Consider the following 20000-nt stretch of genomic DNA (forward strand, 5'->3'; position numbering starts at 1 on the left):
GTGTATAAAATTATATGTTCTGGGGCTCTCAATTTTGTCAGAATAGAATTGAAACTGACATCACAAGAGTTCACATGCCGTAAAGCAAACTTGAACGCAATCATGTTCAGTTGCCACTGCTTCCACCAGTTACAGAAGACATATGAATACATATATGCACAAATAATTATATCAATGCTCACCAACCACACGATTTTAAACAATGTTTTTTTTCAACAATTTTTCCTTTCCTCACCTACGTTTTCACGAGTTTCAAATCGTGTTTATCTTACTCTGCGCCTGCTCCAGGTACTAGAGCACAACCTCAATGACTTCTGGTGAACCACTACGTATAAAATATGTTTTTCGTATGTATTCCTAAAGGCTTCTTCGCTGCATTTGTTGAAGTTTTTCTATGATTAATTGTCAGAGAACTATCTGCGCTAACTGTGTTGCGTACACACATAACAGACATTCAATCCTATTGTTATAGTCTTGGCCATTATTAACTCAGTTTAGTCAGCAAGTGGAACAAAAGACCCGCCGATTTCACAGAGGCCACTGACATATTAATCCCAGGTTGAGGTGCCATCCGGAAGTGACCCCTGATCAGACCGTGCCAGACGAAAGTTATCTCTGATCAGAACCTCCCAGACCAAAGTATCCTCTGATCAGACAAAAGTGCGCTCGAAACACCGTGTACGCTTTAAGTGCGCTCGAAACTCTCTGATCAGACCTTCCCAGACGGAAAGGACCTCTGATCAGACCATAATCAGACCATTGTCCAGACGATTGTGCGACCATGGCCCAGTTCAAACCCAGACCGTTGTCCAGACGATTGTACGCTCAAAATTACTTCTGATCAGACTGACTATTGTGCGCTCAAAAGTTACTCCTGATCAGACTATCGTGCGCTCAAAATCACCTCACCGCACGAATTTTGTTATAATATATTCATTTCATACGAAATGATGTTTGCATTATTATATTCATCTAAAGAAAAGACTATTCTAAAAGTATTATTGCTAAAGAAAAGATAACCCAACTGCTGAGTAAAAAATTATTTAGTATACATTACTGCATATTTCCAACTCAATGAATAAATTTAGACAGCTTTCCATATAAAACATCGTATACTACAGTTAAACAAAATTTCCTTGTAAGGGGACTGACATGTTCAATCAATTGGAGCCCTTTGGTTCTGATCAAAGACATCAGACTCTAGATCTGTCTGTGATCAGAATGCTGTTTTTTGTTGCCTCTTGACAGAGCCGACATCTCTCTGTAAAAAAACAAAAAATCAAAAAAAAAATTCCACACGAAATGGTCTCTGATCAGACTAATGTGCGCTTGAATCCACCTCTGATCAGACCATTCCCATCCTGAAGTGACTTCTGATCATACCATCCCCAGACCAAAGTGACCTCTGATCATACCATCCCCAGACCGAAGTGACCTCTGATCATACCATCCCCAGACCGAAGTGACCTCTGATCATACCATGCCCAGACCGAAGTGACCTCTGATCATACTATTGCGCGCTGGAACCAAATCCCAGACCCTGTAATTTTGGTGTGGGAACACACCGTGTGCGTTGGAGTTGGTCTGATCAGAGGTCACTTCCGTATGGCACCTCAACCTGGGATACCAATTAATAAATTTGAGCAGCTAACATAATACCTGCTAAACAAAACGTCAGGACAAACTTCGTCCCTCTATCCAGGACCGAGGAAAAACTATACAACGACAATATTGACGACGTTTACGTGAAGCAACGTATTGTATTCCCCGACGCACTTCACGTATTGCAATTACCACCTATCATTGTAAAAACAATGGGTGCGACTTCTTGTCCTTTAGAGTCTATGCGAGCAATCTGTATAGATTTTGAAAGAGTTAGTTGAACTATTGAAAAGCACCGTAAATTGAATGCCATGATTTGCTGTTGTTTCTGTTGTTTCCGTTTGTAGATTTCTTGGACTTTTAATTTTCTTTCATTGGCATTTTGTTCAATTTATGTTTTTCAGCCTACTGCTTAAAATTAATAATTTCGTAGGTCTTACGGTGCAAACTGATCTAGTGATACGGAGAAGCAACCAACCAGAGTTTAAAGTCGGATTTAAAACAGCTATGTTTGCACTTCATCATTATATTTCGGAAGCAAAGTAATATGAGAACGGCCCTTTTTCACGTTACGACACCTACAAAAAAGTTGCAACCAAAACAAACGCTCATTTTTACACTCTAAACATGGTAAGTCCAATCTAAACTCCAGATCTGTTGTCTTATCAAAATTCGCATTCGCCGTTCGTGGTTTGTTTAGATGCGTGCGCCCTTCTCATTCTCAAATTTGGACGTTTATAGAAATTTAATGACAAATATGTGCATGTTTTAATTCTTAGTCTGGTTGAAGGTGCTTTGGTTTCATCATTCAAGAATCATATATGGTTTCATACTGTCATGATTTCAATTGATTTCTTACGACGATCCTTTTACGAAAACGAAAAAATCATTGATGATCTTTGTTCCAATTCCGCTTTTAATTCTAATTGACAGGGATTACTTATGAGACTCCCAGACACCACCATCTGGTCAACCAAAAGACACCGAATTGCAATTTTTCTCGCGGTAAATGAAAGACTGGGTCGATCTTTACACAATTAAAGTTGTGATATTCTCTGACGCCTTTTTAGACTTATAAATGCACATATAATCAAAATGCACATAATAAACTTAATATAACTTTTTTTCAATGAAGCTTCAATTCGTCAAAATTATAGTCCTGGATAGAATATAATAAAAATTAATGCCCTGTGACCATATTAAACCAAATGTGACCAAATGTTTATTTGTCATATATGCTCTTCAGAAATTTCCAAGATTTGTTTCTACTTCTACTAATACAATAAAGATTATACAATTTTCCTGTGTTCAAATTATTTGTTTGACTACTGTATGATCTCCAGTAAAAAGATATATGTTCATTTATAACTACTAGGTAATCAAACAATTCAATTATGACACATCATGATTATGATTTACATTTGCATTGACAATATTTACATTTAGACAATATGACACCAAAAAATTTGTACTATTGGTGACCCCGTTTACATATGAAAGTCGATTAATAAACAGATTTGAACAGCTCACACAAAACTGGCATAAAATATCACAAATTTTGCCCCTTTTCGAAAAATCAGCGTAACTTGTATGCGATCATTTGTTGTTTTGGATGATGTTTTTCGTCGAAACTTTTTTTGGTTTTGAATTTTATTTAGATGATGCCTTGATCATTTTATGATTTTAAACTTATGGCATAGCGTCACACTACTTGCCAAAAGAAAAGCGGAACAGGCGTCAGTTTTTACCTTATAAAAAATAAATTTCGCGGATCTGACGGTGCGAATTACGGTACATACCAATTCGTCTTTTCTCGACTTTAATTTGCGCTCTTAGTGCGTTGAAATAGCCTTTAATCAGGCTAATTAGTGCACCCGCCGCCAATCAGCGACCTACTGCTTACGTTAGGCCGAGTTCATAGCAAACGAAATTTGGTAATCGTAAATGTTTTAAATGATGTTGTGGAAATATAATGTTTGCAGGTGTGCAGTGGACAGGGAAGATAGTGTGGTTCACTGGTCTCTTTCCCTACTTCATGCTAATTGTCCTCTTCATTAGAGGAGTCACCCTGGAAGGAGCAGCCAATGGCGTGAAGTACTACCTCTATCCAGACATCTCTAAGCTATTTCAGGTGAGCTAACGTTATTATAACGGATTCCCTTTATGCATTGATTTAGAGCCAGTATCCTTCATCTAGTCTTACCCCACTTCAATCACTTACATACCTGTTAGAAACTTTCTTCTATGATGTGTTTTTTTGCAAACCTTGCAGGATTTTTTTGACAGAATTTTGCAAGATTCCGGGCTCGTATGCAAGATTCTGGGCTCTTGCACTGATTTACGACTTCACCCTCCATTCCCATTATCACCAACTTTTGGGTTTATTCATCACAAGGGGTTCAAAAAACTCAAATCGAAGATATGAGAAAAAGGTCCACATTTCCTTCCATGGAACTGTTACTCTGTTTAAAACTCTAATTTCACTACAGTTCTTATGGTTCGTTTACTCTTACATAGGAGGACATACTGTAACGGCTGCTCTCCTATCAAAGTCAAGGAAAGCTTTACACCGCCCAGTTCGTTTCAGCGGTTTCAAATCTGTCCGGATATTGTGTTAGATATCAATTAGCCTCAGTAACTAACTGCTCAGCTTTGCTGTATAACAAACTTGTCTCTCAGAATAACAAAATAATGCAAATTGAAACAATAAAATTTTTGTTGAAATTTATCAATAACTCAAGTTATAAACCAAATTTAGGAATTCTATTTCCAACAAATTGTAGCCTTGTAAATTGGCTATACTTTTACAAAGTTTCAGCTTTCTGCTACAAAGATTACAGAAAGGGGGTGAGTTACTGTAACTACAACTGAACAAGAATAATAATTTTCCTAACTTTAATGTTAGCAATTCTCTTTATTGGTTTCAATAAGACGAGTTTCGAACTAGAGTAGGCTTTGTTAAAGAAAGTAAGAGAGACTGACTTTATGCTTGCTCAAAGTTTCTCTTACTTAGGAACTTTGTTCCTCAGAAAGAAAGTTTTGAGAATATCAAAGTTAATTCTCTTTTCAACAAGTCAAAGTAAAGTTAAAACTGTACAATCAATAATATGATCTACAGAAACAGGACACGATAACAAGTAATTTACCGCTCAAGAAAGTGTGCTTCAATACGCACTTTATGTAAGTTTAATATAACCAAATTTACGAGTTTCAACTGATTTTTGGTAGTTTTTCAAGCTCCTTTTATGCTGCTAATCACGTGGATTTACATGTCAAATTCAACTGTTGATTGGTTGTAGATAATAATGTCGACAAAATGTGAATACTTTTCCATGACGTCACTTTTTCAGTGTAAATTTGATGTCATGGGAAGTTTGTTAAACAAGTTTTGTCGAATATTCTGTATCAATAACAGGTTGATTCGCAATCCAATCGCAAAGAATCTGATGCAATACTGTTAAGTCGTAGTATTGTTTTGCTGGTGGTTGAGGTAGTTCAAGTTTGAGTTTCACTTCTTGTATGACGATTGCGTACTAATAATAGTTGCTAAATATAAATGTTGAACAAAGTGAACAAATCCGTATGACTTCGATAGAATGTAGCATTAATTTTCGCTTGTCAGGCTATTCTAGCTTTAATGCTTGAAATGACCTTGAAGCGCTATTCATTTTGGTAATAGAGTTATTAAGCTCAGCCGCCACATCGCCGGCCCTGTTTTCCATTGCGAAAACATCTTTCCCCGGTAGTACTGAGGCGAGCTTCACTACTGGTCTCTTGTACACTCCGTCTTTCGTTCGAACTATCGCTGATCGAATCACACCGTCAGATCCATCGATGGTCTCCGTAACCCGACCTAGATTGCAATATACACGCTTATCGCTGTCTTCGATCAACCAAACGAGATCGCCTTCTTTAAGGTTTTCATTTGCTGCAGATTGCCATTTTTGTCGATTATTCAGAGTTGGCAGATATTCTTTACGAAATCTGTCCCATATGAGATTTGCATATGCTTGAGTTTGTCGAAAGAGCTTTCGATGATCAACAAATTCTTCTGCGCATGGTAGATGGGGTAAGCAAACGTTCTTGTTGCCAAGTAGAAAGTGATTGGGGGTCAATGCTTCTAAGTCATTAACGTCTGAACTGACTGGAGTCAAAGGTCTTGCGTTCAATATCTGCTCAACAATACACATCGTTGTTGAAAGAACGTCCTCGGTGACTGATCTGTTCCCCAATACTGCATACATCGCTTTCTTACAACTTCTCACCAACCGTTCCCATACTCCTCCAAAGTGGGCTGCTGCGGGTGGGTTGAACTTCCATCTGATTCCTCGTTGAATTAGATTTTCTTCGATCCCTTCTTTGTTCCATGCTGCAAAAAACTCCGCAAACTCTCTTTCAGCTCCCACAAAGTTTGTCCCGTTGTCATTGATGATCGTATTTGGTTTGCCTCTTCGAGCAATAAATCTCATTATTGCATTGAGACAACTATCTGTGTCCAACTTGGGTACCACTTCTATATGCACCGCTCTCATAGTTAGACAAGTAAGCAGAAAACACCAACGCTTTTCGTTTCTGCGCCCAATCTTCACAATGAAAGGACCAAAGTAGTCAACTCCAACATTTGTCAAGGATGTTGAAACATCTAACCGCTCTTCGGGTGGATCGGCCATGACTGGTGCTATTGTTTGTGCTCTGCCATTTCTGCAGGTAACGCACTTGTTCTTGATTGATCTTAGGGCGTTTCGTATGCCTAGTATCCACATCTTCTGCTGAACAATGATTCTCACATGCTCAGTGCCTTCGTATTGATTGTCCTTGTGCTCATTTCGCAAGAAAAATTCAACCGCAAGATGTTTCCAATGTAGCAAAAATGGATGCTTTTCATTGAAGTCCAATTGACTTTTGCCTATTCTGCCTTTGGCTCGAATAAGTCTTTCTTCATCTATAAAGGGTGAGAATTGTAGGATTTTGCTGCCTCTTGGAATTTCCTTTTCAACTTTGAGAGATTTCATCTCTTCACCAAACTGTTCTTGCTGTAGTAGTTTGAAGATTGTTGCTTTTGCTTTTTCTCTTTCTTCAATACTGACTACGAATGTTGCTGATTTGTGTTTGTTCAATGCTCGCTGTATGTATGCCAATGTATTTACTAGCCTGTTGAAGTTACTGAATCGTTCCCACTGAATAACAGCTTTCTTCTCTTCAAACTGTATCAAGAAGACTGATGAGGGTATATTCTCTTCATCTGATGCAAAGTTTAGGTTCACTTGCTCTGGCCACTCGCTTTCTGGTTGTTTCAGCGAGGCCGGCCCAGTGAGCCATTCAATTCTCTTGAGTTCTTCAATGTTGATTGCTCTGTTGCCAATGTCAGCTGGGTTGTTGATACCGCTCACATGTTTCCACTGTGAAACATCGGTTGTATCTAGTATTTCAGCCACTCGATTGGCCATAAACACTTGTTGTTTACAACGGGAACTGTGTATCCACTGCAATACTGTAGTTGAGTCTGACCAAAAATTGCAACTACTGATCTTCATTTCATGTTCCTTGACTATCTGTTCCTTCAACCTCACTGCCATGACCGCCGCTTGTAATTCCAGTCGGGGTATTGAAAGATGCCTCATCGGTGCCACTCTACATTTTCCAATGATAAATGCTAAGTCAGCTTAGTATTCTTTTGGTTGTGAACGTAGATAGGCCACTGCACATATCGTGTCTTCAGATGCGTCAGCAAACACATGAAGTTCGGTTTTATTCCTCTCTCTGTTGAAGTACCTTCTATCGATGCTTGTTTCAGCCACTATTGGAAGTTGTTCTTTCCATCTCAGGAATTCTTCTTCTTCACAAGGCTCCACTTTGTTGTCCCAATTTTGTCCATTCTTAGTCCGGATGCTTTTCAGAAGCCGTCTCATGTGAACACTGAACGGAGCAAACAATCCGATTGGTCGATAACTGAAGATACCAGTGACAGAATCTTCCTCTGAGTTATAGGTGCTTCAACTTCCTTTTTTGTACCTCTGCATACTTGGAGACTGTCATCAATAACGGTCCATTGTAGTCCTAGCACTGAAGATCCCTCCGTATTGGGTTCCACTTCGACTTGCTTCGTGTTGCTGATTGACTTCAAGTCTTCTGGGATTGCTTCGGTAACTGCATCGTTGTTGCTTATCCACTTCTTCAATTCAAATCCATGTTGTGAGAGAAGAGGTTGTAGTTGATTGAAGACTTCAATTGCTTCTTCAGGGGTTTCTACCGATTTGACGAAATCGTCCGTGCAGAAGTTGTTTTTTATTGCCTTTGTTGCTATTGGATACTCTTCTTCGTTGTCCAGTCCCACTCGCTTGAGAGCATAGTTTGCGCAAGTTGGAGAACTCTTAGCTCCAAATACGTGACGCTGATTTTCGTATATCTGAAAAGGTTTGTTTGTTCTAGGACGCCATAAGAACCTCAAGCAACTTCTGTCCTGTACGGGAACTTGCACTTGTAGAAACACCGATTCGATGTCAGCTGTTAGGGCTATTGGTCCTTCACGGAATCTGAATATTGTTCCAATCAAGCCATGTAGTAGATCGTGTCCTGCTAGTAGCTTATCATTAAGGCATACTTCTTTGTATTTTGAGGCAGCATTGCAAACACGTCTTACTTTGCCAGGCTTGTTCGGGTTTAGCACTGGATGGTGTGGCAAATACCATTCTTTCCCGAAGGTGCCTTTCACTTCTGTCTCGTCCAATATTTTTTAGGAATCCTTCTTCTACATCTGTTTCTATTGACTAGTGATACAAACTCTTCAGGTTTGGGTCCCTTTGGAATCTTCGCTCCAGTGAGCAAAGCTGACCCAAGGCTGCGCTGTAGTTGTTCGGTAGGTTTGGCTCTGGTTCACTCCACAGCATTCCCACTTCGTACCGCTCGCCTGTGAACTTCGTCGTACTCTCTAGCATCTTTTGTGCCGGCAGTTCCTTCTTTGACTGACTGACGACGTTGAATTTGGAATCTTAGGTTTCTATGTCCCACCAGGTTTGGATGTTCTCAGCCACTTTCACATCTTCAGTGAAGGCAAAATGACAAACATTTTGTCTTCTTTTGCCAGTCATCGGTCCACTGATCACCCATTCTAGCTCTGTTAGAACGGCAAAAGGTTCACTTCGTGTTCCTATCTTGTAGTCCAATGGGCGTTGTAGCTCATAAACATCTTGACCAATGATGATGCCAACTTCCATCAATTTGAAGCTTTTGTTGGGTAGAACACTCAAGTGATTGAAGCTTTGCTTCAGCTTGTTGTAGTTGTAGTTTGTGTTCCCCAAGGAGATTAACGGGTGTGCAAACGCTTCGATTGAATGCACCTTTGAATGTAGACCCTTTATTTTGAGAGGATTCTTTTCTGTCTTCAGATCCTTTGTTCTGTGTATGCCAGCAATGTTGAGCGTCACATCGGTGCCTTGGGCTCGTAACTTCTCTTGCACACTTTGATCAATGAATGAAACCGTTGATCCACTATCGAGGAAAGCACATGTGTTCAGCCTGTTGCCACCGCTCTGTATTGAGACAGGAACTATCAGAAGAAAGCTTGCAACTTCGTTACTCTGGTTGATTGTTGCTGCGCTTACGTTGACGTCGTGATTGCCCTCGTCCATTTGGTTTTCTGAGTGTAGCAATCGGTCGTGCTTCTCGATGCATCCATTGATGCCGCACGCATTGACTTTACAATCTTTGATTGTATGTCCTTTGCCCAGACATCCGTAATATAAGCATTGCTTTCTCACTGCTGCGTACCGATCATTCACACTCATGTTCTTGAATAGTGGTCAGTTCCATATTTTATGAGTGCCATCAGGAAGCGGACAGTGATCACTTTGCGTTTGCTTCGTTTCTTTCACGTTCGAACTTGCACTGAAGTTCGATGTTCTCGAGAACCGATTGTCTCTATTTGTGCTTCTTCGGTCTTCTTCTCTTCGCTCTCCCTTGAAAGCTGAAAACCCTTCGTGCACAAATGCTACTCAAGAAAACCATTTTTCAAACAAAATTAGATCAGGCCAATCTTCATCTTTATCATCAACATAGAACCACCACTTCTCTTTGAGAATTTGAGGTAGTATATCTACTGCCATATACAGTGTCGAGCATGATTTCAGATCACCAATCTGCTTGTATTTTTTGAGCACATTCACAAAGTTCGAAACAATAACTGAGAAACTGATCAGACCCGTTGAGTCGTGAGGTTTCACCTGACTTGCTTTAAGAAGACCCTCCAGTTGTGCATCAATGATCACATGAGGGCTTCCAAATTTCCTCTCCAGAATGCTCCATGCAGCACCATTGAACTGTCCAGAATTGCCCATTCCAGAGATTGTTGACCTTGCCTTGCCTGTCAGTAGAGTCTTCAGATGGCTCATCTTCTCTGAGTCTGGTATTGGTCGTTGATCCACTGTAGCAATGGACATATAGCCCACTCCGGCCATTCGAGGGGGTTCCCATCGAAGTTGTTCAACTTGAGCTTTGGCAGGCTACTGCTACCCGCATACCCCACTGTTGTATCGTAGCAGACCAGCTCTGGGGGGAACCTCCCGGTCTTCAACACTTGACGATCGGTCTCGTGAACTGCGATATCGTGAGAAGTGACTTTGCCTGTTCACTTCAGGGGTTACTTCGAAGCGAGCTGTTAATCGATCTGGTGTTAGAAGGTTGTCGATTCTGTTGGCCCAGTCAGAAACATCTCTCTTCTTGGGAGTCCAGTTGAAGGGTGATTTGTCTCGAGCACTGGTTGATTGGGAACGAGCATCATCGTTCTCTAATGCTGTTCTCTTCACTTTGCGCTCTAGCTCGCGCTCTTCCTCCAGTAGTTGATGCTTCGTTTCCAGTTCCTTCATTTGCATTCCCAGTTCTAACTTCCTCCGCTCAAACCGTGCTTGTTCCAGTCGCATCTTGGTTTCGAATTCGATGTCGAATTTTTTCATCCTTTCCTCTCGCCTTTGCTTTGCTGATGATGTTTCCGAAACATTCTCCGTCTCTTGGCCACTTGCTGTTGCTCCCTTTTGCACTGTTTGAGCAACTGGGTTGTCCATTGGGTAGTTGTTGTTGCTCTCGCTGTCGTTCGCTGCTTGGTTGCGTTGCTTTGCTCTGCATTCATTTCTGGTTGCGTGCCTTTGCTTATATATGCAAGCCAATGATAGTCCAAACTTGCTTTGCACTTCCTTGCTTCTTTCAGATGTTCTTCAACGAAATTTTCTTGGTAGGGCACAAGCTTGTTTTGACGCTGCAGTTGCTTGGGTATTTATTCCTCTAGGAGGTGGACAGTCTGTTGATAGAGGACCTTTAGTTTGTTGGGTCGATCTGAATCCTCAATTATTTTTTAACCAAGCCTTTTTTAGTGTTAACTTCTTCCACTAACAATTGAAGTTTCTTATCGTGACTGTGAGCTGTTGATCAAAAATCCTCTCTGCGGGTTACGCTTGGATTGCCTGGTTGCTATTTTTTCCTTTTAAGCGAGGTCAACTCTTCAACGTGTTTTGTGAATTGCACTCGCACCTTTCGATCTGCCTCACTGGCGTTGCGCTGTTGATTCGTCTGAATTTTTTGTGGGGTGCCTTCTGTACTCCGGGTCGGGTCTGCGGACCAAATTCAACGGCTGCTCTCCTATCAAAGTCAAGGAAATCTTTACACAGCCCAGTTCGTTTCAGTGGTTTCAAATCTGTCCGGATATTGTGTATTTGCAGTTAACTTTTGTGAACTGTATTATCCGCTATACTGTAGATTAACCGTTGCATTACCTGTTGCTTAATTAGCCTCAGTAACTAACTGCTCAGCTTTGCTGTATAACAAACTTGTCTCTCAGAATAACAAAATAATTCAAATTGAAACAAAAAATTTTTGTTGAAAATATCAATAACTCAAGTTATAAACCAAATTTAGGAATTCTATTTCCAACAAATTGTAGCCTTGTAAATTGGCTATACTTTTACAAAGTTTCAGCTTTCTGCTACAAAGATTACAGAAAGGGGGTGAGTTACTGTAACTACAACTGAACAAGAATAATAATTTTCCTAACTTTAATGTTAGCAATTCTCTTTATTGGTGTAATAAGACGAGTTTCGAACTAGAGTAGGCTTCGTTAAAGCAAATAAGAGAGACTGACTTTATGCTTGCTCAAAGTTTCTCTTACTTAGGAGCTTTGTTCCTCAGAAAGAAAGTTTTGAGAATATCAAAAAATTCTCTCATCAACAAGTCAAGTAAATTTAAAACTGTACAATCAATAATATGATCTACAGGAACAAGACACGATATATAACCAAATTTACGAGTTTCAACTGTTTTTTGGTAGTTTTTCAAGCTCCTTTTATGCTGCTAGTCACGTGGATTTACATGAATAATGCCGACAGAATATGAACAATTTTCCATAACGTCACTTTTTCAGTGTAAATTTGATGTCATGGGAAGCTTGTTAACCATGTAGAAATTTTGTCGAATATTCTGTATCCATAACATGTTGATTCGCAATCCAATCGCAAAGAATCTGATGCAATACTGTTAAGTCGTAGTATTGTTTTGCTGGTGGTTGAGGTAGTTCAAGTTTGAGTTTCACTTCTTGTATGACGATTGCGTACTAATAATAGTTGCTAAATATAAATGTTGAACAAAGTGAACAAATCCGTATGACTTCGATAGAATGTAGCATTAATTTTTGCTTGTCAGGCTATTCTAGCTTTAATGCTTGAATTGACCTTGAAGCGCTATTCAATTTGATAATTGAGTTAGTAAGCTCAGCCGCCACACATACAAAATGATCTGTATCAACTCTCTTTTTGCAAACGAGGTAAACGCCACTTGTTGAGACGAAATAGATCCAATTTAGCAATTTAAGGGCTTGCATCGCCTTAAAACCGCTCTGGTTAGACAAACCAGGGCCGTTGAAAGAGACGTAGCAGACCAAGCAGGCCCAAAAATTGTTCTGTCAATCAAATTTGGCTTTGGTTATTGGTGAATTTGGGTCACGGGCAGGGGTAGTGGCTTCAGAGCAGATTGGTTCGGGCATAGAGGCCGGACCAAACAGACAGAGATTCGCTCTGATCACTTGTATTTGGTCGCAGACAGAGCTAATCTCGGCCCGTTTGGTCTGGCATCTGTCCCCGGCCCAATTCAGTCTGTAACGTAAAGTCCTGCTTGGTTAGATCAGTGCAGAGCTGAGGAACTCAGATTTTCTGAAAATACTGCAGCCCGGTTTTTTATTTTTGTCCAATAATTGTCTAGAATGAGACATGCCCTCCAAAAATCAAGTGGTTTGATCAAAAATGGACAATTGGTTGTAAAAAAGTAGTGATCCAAAATGTTCCGCCTAATCAAGCGCTGTCATTTTTCATAGACAGAAGAACAACAAAACTTGTTCAAAAATGAACCAGGTTTTTCTTAGCTTTGTCCAAATTTTAGTACAAGGAAAAGCGGCCCTAATCAGATTAGGCAGACAATTCTCAGCAGGCCTAAAACGTGTCTCTGTCTCGATCATGTTCTATGGGCACACCGCATCGGACCCCATTGTAAAGTTGTTATGTTGTTATTACCAGAGGGGTCTTTGTCGGTGGCCCTGACCTTTGGTAATGTTATATATTCCAAATGCTGAACTTCCAAATATTAGATAACATTGCTTTCAGGGCACAGTTTGGCTCGACGCTGGAACCCAAGTCCTCTTTTCTATGTCTCTCGGTCTGGGCGCAATGCAGACTCTGGGAAGTTACAATACCTTCCATCATAACTGTTTACGCGACTGTGTTGTTTACGCCATCATAAACAGCTGCACCAGTATATTCGGTGGAGTTTGTATCTTCTCCGTTCTTGGCTACATGGCGCATGAAATGAACGTCCCGATCGAAGACGTCACAACTGGGGGTCCGGGTTTGACATTCATAGCGTACCCTAAAGCGATTTCACTCATGCCCACAATGACCAAAGTTCTCTCCGTGATGTTCTTTCTCATGGTCATTTTCTTGGGTTTGGACAGCCAGTTCGTGGGGGTGGAAGGATTTACTTCTCAATTTATGGACGCATTTCCACAGTTTTTCAACTTCAAACATTCCAGAGCCGTTTTCATCACAATTGTCAGCGTGATATACTTCTTCATTGGTAAGTTTGTCAGAGAGCTTATCTCAGATATCTATTAAAATACCGATAAGTTTACCTAAAATTCACCATCAAATCACCTATTTAACTCAGGCTATTTTTCGCACATAAATCAATAATTAAGTTGGCATTTAGAATTTTCGCAGGACATAATGGTTACTTTCTATGCATAGGCTGTTGATTGAAGTAGTTATTTAATTATTTAAAAATCCTCTGGATTAATTACAGGTAGTTGCCAGGTATGAATAGGCTAATTCTTTAATTTAATAATTGGATTATTCAATGGAATCCGTTCTTTGATCTCAATACGAAAGAGATAGCATATCAATTTGGATTTCACATATTTTACTTTTTGCCGCCGTCAGTCAAGGCAATTATTAACACACTAGGAAAATGAGAGTGTATGTCTTATGCATTAACTTAGGGAAATATGAAGTACAGTGACAGGACAATTTAAACAATTCCAGTTCACCCAATGCCATTTTTCCCAAGGCCAACTTTAATTTAGCCTATTGCTAAAACTACAGAACCACTATTTTGACCATATAATCAAAAGGCCCATGGGACTTGATGTGAAACTATCACAACAGAGCATGGGATAATTGAACGAAAAGATCAAAGAGGATTGGGTGAGTTGCCATTGGGCAAAATGGTAGGTTAGGTAAAATGGCATTGGGTACACTGGCATTGGGTACACTGGCATTGTCACGTAACCACGATCTACAAGTGATAAAGGATTAATGCAACTAAGTGGTAATTAAAAACCATTTTGGTAAGAAATGCGATCACCAGAAGGTGTCAATTCGTCACTAGCAGCGGCTCCTAATTCTTCCCATGTTGTTGAAAATTTATTTCGCAATTTGAAACTTAATTTAAAGTCTCAGAAAAATCTGCTTGTTAATTAATTGATAGTTATGAACTAAAACGGATGGCGAATGGTTTATTCACAATACCCATTGGAAAAACGAGCTGGCCTCTTGATCTTGTTTTTTATTTTTATTCAATATTTTATATTGAACAATTTTTATTGTCTTCAGTCGTTGTTTGAAAGTATCAGACAATTTTAAAGCAATTAGAAAAAAAAACAAAAGGAGAAACAAACAGGTTTAAAGTTACAAAAACAAAACGGCTCTTGCTTAACGTCAGGGAATCAGTACTTCGAGGCTGTTTTTTTTCTTTGTTGCAAATCACAAGGAAGTCGGATGAGAAACAAAGTATCTTATGAATTTGAAAATTTCAAAGCGCATTATCTAAACTCGTTCTTTTCGCTATTCAAAGATGTAACCAGGTCATTGCCCATTTAAAATTATTTCAATTCAATAGTTTTCATGTGCTATGGCCAATCCGCAAGACAAAAACTGGCTAGCAAAGTTTTCTAGGAAAACTAACCAAATTTATATTTCCTAAAATTTGTGATAGTTTTGAATTCAATAATAGATTCAACAAAGAGGCTCGGTAATGTGCGTACGCACATCAGGTTCCGACCCCGCTCATCCACATTCTTGACTTAATTGGCTACCAAATGATGAAGAGATAGAGAACTTTCAAAAAAATACATATCTTTCCATAAACAGCCAATGGAACACGATAATGCCACGATAGAGGGCCGATGAACGTTGTTGATAATATGATTACTAGAAAGGAAAATAATAAATATCAAAAAACAAACATTATTTACGACCAAAACTCGATTTCTATAATAAATAAAATCAAAACAAAATCAAACTTGCATCAAATATAATCTAAACAAAACTTTTTATACAACTTATACATCATTAGAAAAAATATGGAAACTGTCCTCAATGCGAGTGGTTAAGAAGTCGACAAAAAAGAGCACAGAAATGCCAAGTCCAAAAATGCGTTTCCATTTTTGAAAGGAATTAATTTTACTGAAATCCTTAAAATAGTCATTTATATCACCAAATGAAGCAATTGAGACATGTCGCTATCCAATGTTTAATTGCTCAAAACTTCAAAGCTAATGGAACCTATCATTATAGATATAAAATAAAAAGAAAACAAAAATCCTATGAAAATTACAAATACAAAAAAATCTCAAATATTTCATGAAATCTCGTAGTATTAGCAGTAACAAAGCCGAGAAACAAATATTCGAAGCTAAAATTGTTATAGAGATTCAATCATAGTTCACTGGAAACGGGATGTGACCTGTGTTTACAGAGACTGAGCTACAAATTGACCGAAAAATTAATTAAAAAACGCGGAAGCTCAAAAACTCAATTATGTTTTTGAAAACAAATGTTTTCAAAAGTCATCACAGACGTCAAAAAGATTTCAAAAAACAGCGATTAATCAAGTTGCAATACCTCAGGAAGGCAACTGGACCTGTTAAAAACGAGACTAAGTCACGAACCCTCAAAATAACAACAAATTTATGATGAAGCCAAAACTTAAAACAATTTTACGAAATCACAATGTTCAAGGCAGTAAAATTATAAGATGTTACCTGCGAGAGCTATATATTGTCAGATTCTCTCATTTTTACATAAAAGAGTCTTTCTTCTAAAGGGATTACGTAGACATGACAACAAAAAGATACCCTGCAATTGAACAGTATAGGAATTTTGAAAATTTGTCGTGAAAATAATGGTCGAATTAGACAGTCACAATGTCTAACCCAGCGCAAAATGTTAAGAAAATGCTCAAATTAACAAAAATAATTCAGACTTATATTTAGTGAGATTGAATCACATGGTTACGAGAATGAAAGCAAAAACGATACAGTAAAAAAAACTTCTTTTTTTATTTCAATTTGAAAATTATTAGAACAAACAGCCATGAACTGGATTCATTAACTAGGTTCAAATTTTTGTTATGTCCTGGGCAAGCAATTGAGACCTATCAGTTTTAGGTATATGGCGTATAATAGCAAAAAGAAAGACAAAAATAGGCCGAAACAAAAAAAAGTCCATAAAATTTCGAGATAACTGTGTCTCAGCCCAAAAAGCATAAACTAACAAAAACAATTAAATATTCAGATACATTCTTCTCATCGTTGTTTGTTTTTCCTCATATGCTTTCTTCAGTTGCACTTGTCAATAATGCGATAATACGACAAAAAAACAAACTGAACTCAAAAAATATGCATTTTTGCACAAAAAATTGAAAAGGCATAGTATCAAAACAGTGAGACTATTAGTTAAACATAAAATTGTGTCGGAAATTAAAATATAACCAACAAGAAATTGTTTTCTGCTTGTTTCCACTGAGACTGCGCCCGAAGTTGAGAAAAACAAGATAGAATAATGGCAAAAATCAAAAATTAACCGATTTTTTCCTAAAAGAAAAATTTTCAAAGTCATAACAGACATTAGATAACAGCTGAAAGAAATATCAAGGTTCATTTATATCTCTTGAAGAACGACTGGACTTTTACGGGGGAAAATAAGTTGTTGAGCTTATAGATTGGGCCAAAAGCTAACAAATGAGAGCAAATTTCAAGAAATACATAAATTTTTTTTATTAAGACAATTGGTTAAAGCCATAGACACCACGCTCTTACCTCTGAAACCGTAATATAATCTTGTTGAGCTTTGTTTTTTAATAGTATCTGTAATTAAGAGAGCCCTGATTTGAAATTCTTGTAAGTAAAAAATGTAAGAAAAAAATCATATACATATAGAGGAAAAATTTTGAAAAAAATGTCGCGCCCCATTAAAATCTGAAAATTTTTTTTAACGTAAGGATTTATGGAGAAGATGTTGCTGCCCGTCTAAAAAATACTTATTTGGTCGAATGGTTGCAAAATAGATCAATTTTTTAACAAAATCTTTCAGTTTATCAAGAAAAATGCATTTTGTATATTTAATGAGTTTAAATTTGCAAAAAACTGGCAAAATTATAAATCCAGAAGACTCTCAAAATCAGTGAGTGTATAACTAGCACAATTGTCAGCTTAAAAAGAATATGACCGCAGTTTTAACGTATTTACTACCGGCAAACCTTAATCTAGTCGGCTGAAAAAGCAAATTTGATGCCAATTTTGGTCCTAAAAATGTAGATTTCTAAAAATTTTAGCATAAATTCTAGCCAACAAACTCGGACCTGAACATTCAGCAACCCTCATCTAACTTTAGAGATAAAATTAATAACACTACAGTTAAAAATTTGATCAAATTTTAGCAAAATTGACGAAAATTAGGTCAAAAATACACAAAAAGTGAATAGAAACGGCTAAAATACGTCTAATATTCACAAAACATAAAACTCGATGACTCCCTATAACAAGTGAAAATTGAAAAAACCTTTTTAATTCCACATTCTACGCTGGACGGGCTTTTTAATGATACCACCCACAACTCTGTACGATGATTATATCGATCGGCCAAAATTGTCTGAACAAAAAAAAACCCATTTGAGTATATGGTTCCTCCCCCACTAAAGTGGGTCGCGACAAAAAAACGTTTTTGAAATGTTGGAGTATATGGGAGTTGGGTAGTAGTGGCACTAGTTTGGGTAGGGAGAAGAAAAAGTTCTGGGATCAATTTTTTTTATTAGGATCTTCCGCCTAAATTATTTCTAGAGCTTACTATCCACTGAATTTTAGAAACACATAGAGTGCCTAAGATGTAATGCCCAATGTTTGAAAACAACTAAATGTTAGAAAAGAATTCAAAATTCAAATCATGAAAAAATTTGTTTTAATTTAGGAAAACGTATCAAGAACACACTGTATGTGACTCCAATTAAAGCTTGACAGAGTCACAGTTAAATCATCACTTTATAAACCTATTTTTTTCTTTGTCTAATTGAGTTCACAGAATAGTAATTAATTGAAAGAACCTCTCATTGATCTCTAGGAACTATTTTTAAAAAAGTTCTCTGCTGGATTCATTTGTTTTCACCGGACATTATGATAATATTTCTGTTAAACCGTTGAATGAGGCACTATGACAAAAACCAACAAAATCAAAACATACTGAGAAAATGCAGTAACAGGGAAAAAACTGATAATTAATTCAAAAGATATTGAATTACATTCATTTTTACCAGATTGCAACATTTCGGTATTTAATTAAATTTTCGCTCAAAAAAATTTGTTTTATTGTCTATTCTATAGTCAATTTTTGCTTTATTGTCTATTCTTTGCACAGAAAATGAACTCAAACCAAGAAATACTGAACCGCAATATTAAAAAAATGCAAACAACATAAGCAGAAATTAGTATAAAACTTTTGTCATTTTGAAAAGTGTCTCTTTTAAATAATGAAAGCCACGTAACTGATCTACACGAACAATTGCGGAACAAGTTTTTTTCTGAAATACACTGATAAACAGACAAAATAGCAAGAAATTTCCAAAAAGTAACCAAAGCAACTTCATTAAAAAACGACTTGAAACCAGTTCCAATCAAATCAAACTTCAACAAATTTATAGAACATAATATATGCCAATAGAAAACGCTCTATAGACTGTAGGAATTTCCGCAAAGACGCGCTTATGAACGCCTAAAATGACTAAATGACTCTGCGTCGCGCAAATTTTGATCAAAACTTCGAATGAATGCTTAAAAGGGTCAAAATTGTCCCAAGCGTACTGTTACTAATATAATGTAATTTAATGTGGAAAACTTTTTTGGTATAAAAAAGTTAAAGTTAAAGCTAAGAAACTGCTTTTAAAAAGCTGTTTGTGATCACAAAATGTTGCTCACTTAGCAACAAACTTTTTGCACACATTTTCTCGCTCTAGCTCTCGTTTAACAACGACCAGAAGTTTGTCGAAGACTTCTGACTGCCTCTGTTCCGCAGATTGGTCTAAACACTTGTTTTCCAGCTATTTATTTGGCTTTACATCTTATGAAAAGAGAAACCACCGATTAAATAAAGAAGTCACCATTAATCCTCTTCGAGTTGTAGTATCTATTTTGGTAATGTTTGCTTTTTCAACTCGGATTCTGTACATTTGGTAGAATTCTGTACATTTCGTGAATTACAGGGATGTCTGTTAGAAGGTTGAAAGAGAACAACCTAATGTAAATTGTGCATAAGATAAGCTTGACATAGCTTGACAAGAAGCTGCTCTACTTGTTCAACGTATACTTGGCTAGAGAAATGAAGCCTTGAGGAATAAGAAAGAACGTGAGAACGGGTTATAAGAGATGCCCAAGTTCGAGAGCTTAGGACCAGTTGGTGTAATTGGGTAGCACACTAGGCTTGCAAGTATGAGATGCTGGTTCGAATCCAGTACTGGTCCATTTTCACAGTAGTTGAGCCTGAATAGACCACCTAACAATGTCCCATAAAGAATCTTGGACATGTATTGGGATATGGCGTGAC

The 20000-nt window shown here is 37.8% G+C and overlaps 1 protein-coding gene across 1 annotated transcript in view; it reads left to right on the top strand.

The window, feature by feature from the left end:
- The first annotated feature begins 3574 nt into the window (after positions 1–3574).
- LOC142357778 (sodium- and chloride-dependent GABA transporter 2-like) overlaps positions 3575–20000 on the top strand; it is a 17351-nt gene continuing 925 nt past the window's right edge. Inside the window, exons 1-2 of the mRNA XM_075409312.1 lie at positions 3575–3733; positions 13239–13707. Coding sequence (XP_075265427.1) covers positions 3575–3733; positions 13239–13707 — 628 coding nt within the window. The remainder of the gene's footprint in view (positions 3734–13238; positions 13708–20000) is intronic.

The sequence above is a fragment of the Convolutriloba macropyga genome, unplaced genomic scaffold (genome assembly GCF_964194025.1).
Source record: "Convolutriloba macropyga unplaced genomic scaffold, txConMacr16.3 SCAFFOLD_3424, whole genome shotgun sequence".
NCBI classification, from domain to species: domain Eukaryota; kingdom Metazoa; phylum Xenacoelomorpha; order Acoela; family Convolutidae; genus Convolutriloba; species Convolutriloba macropyga.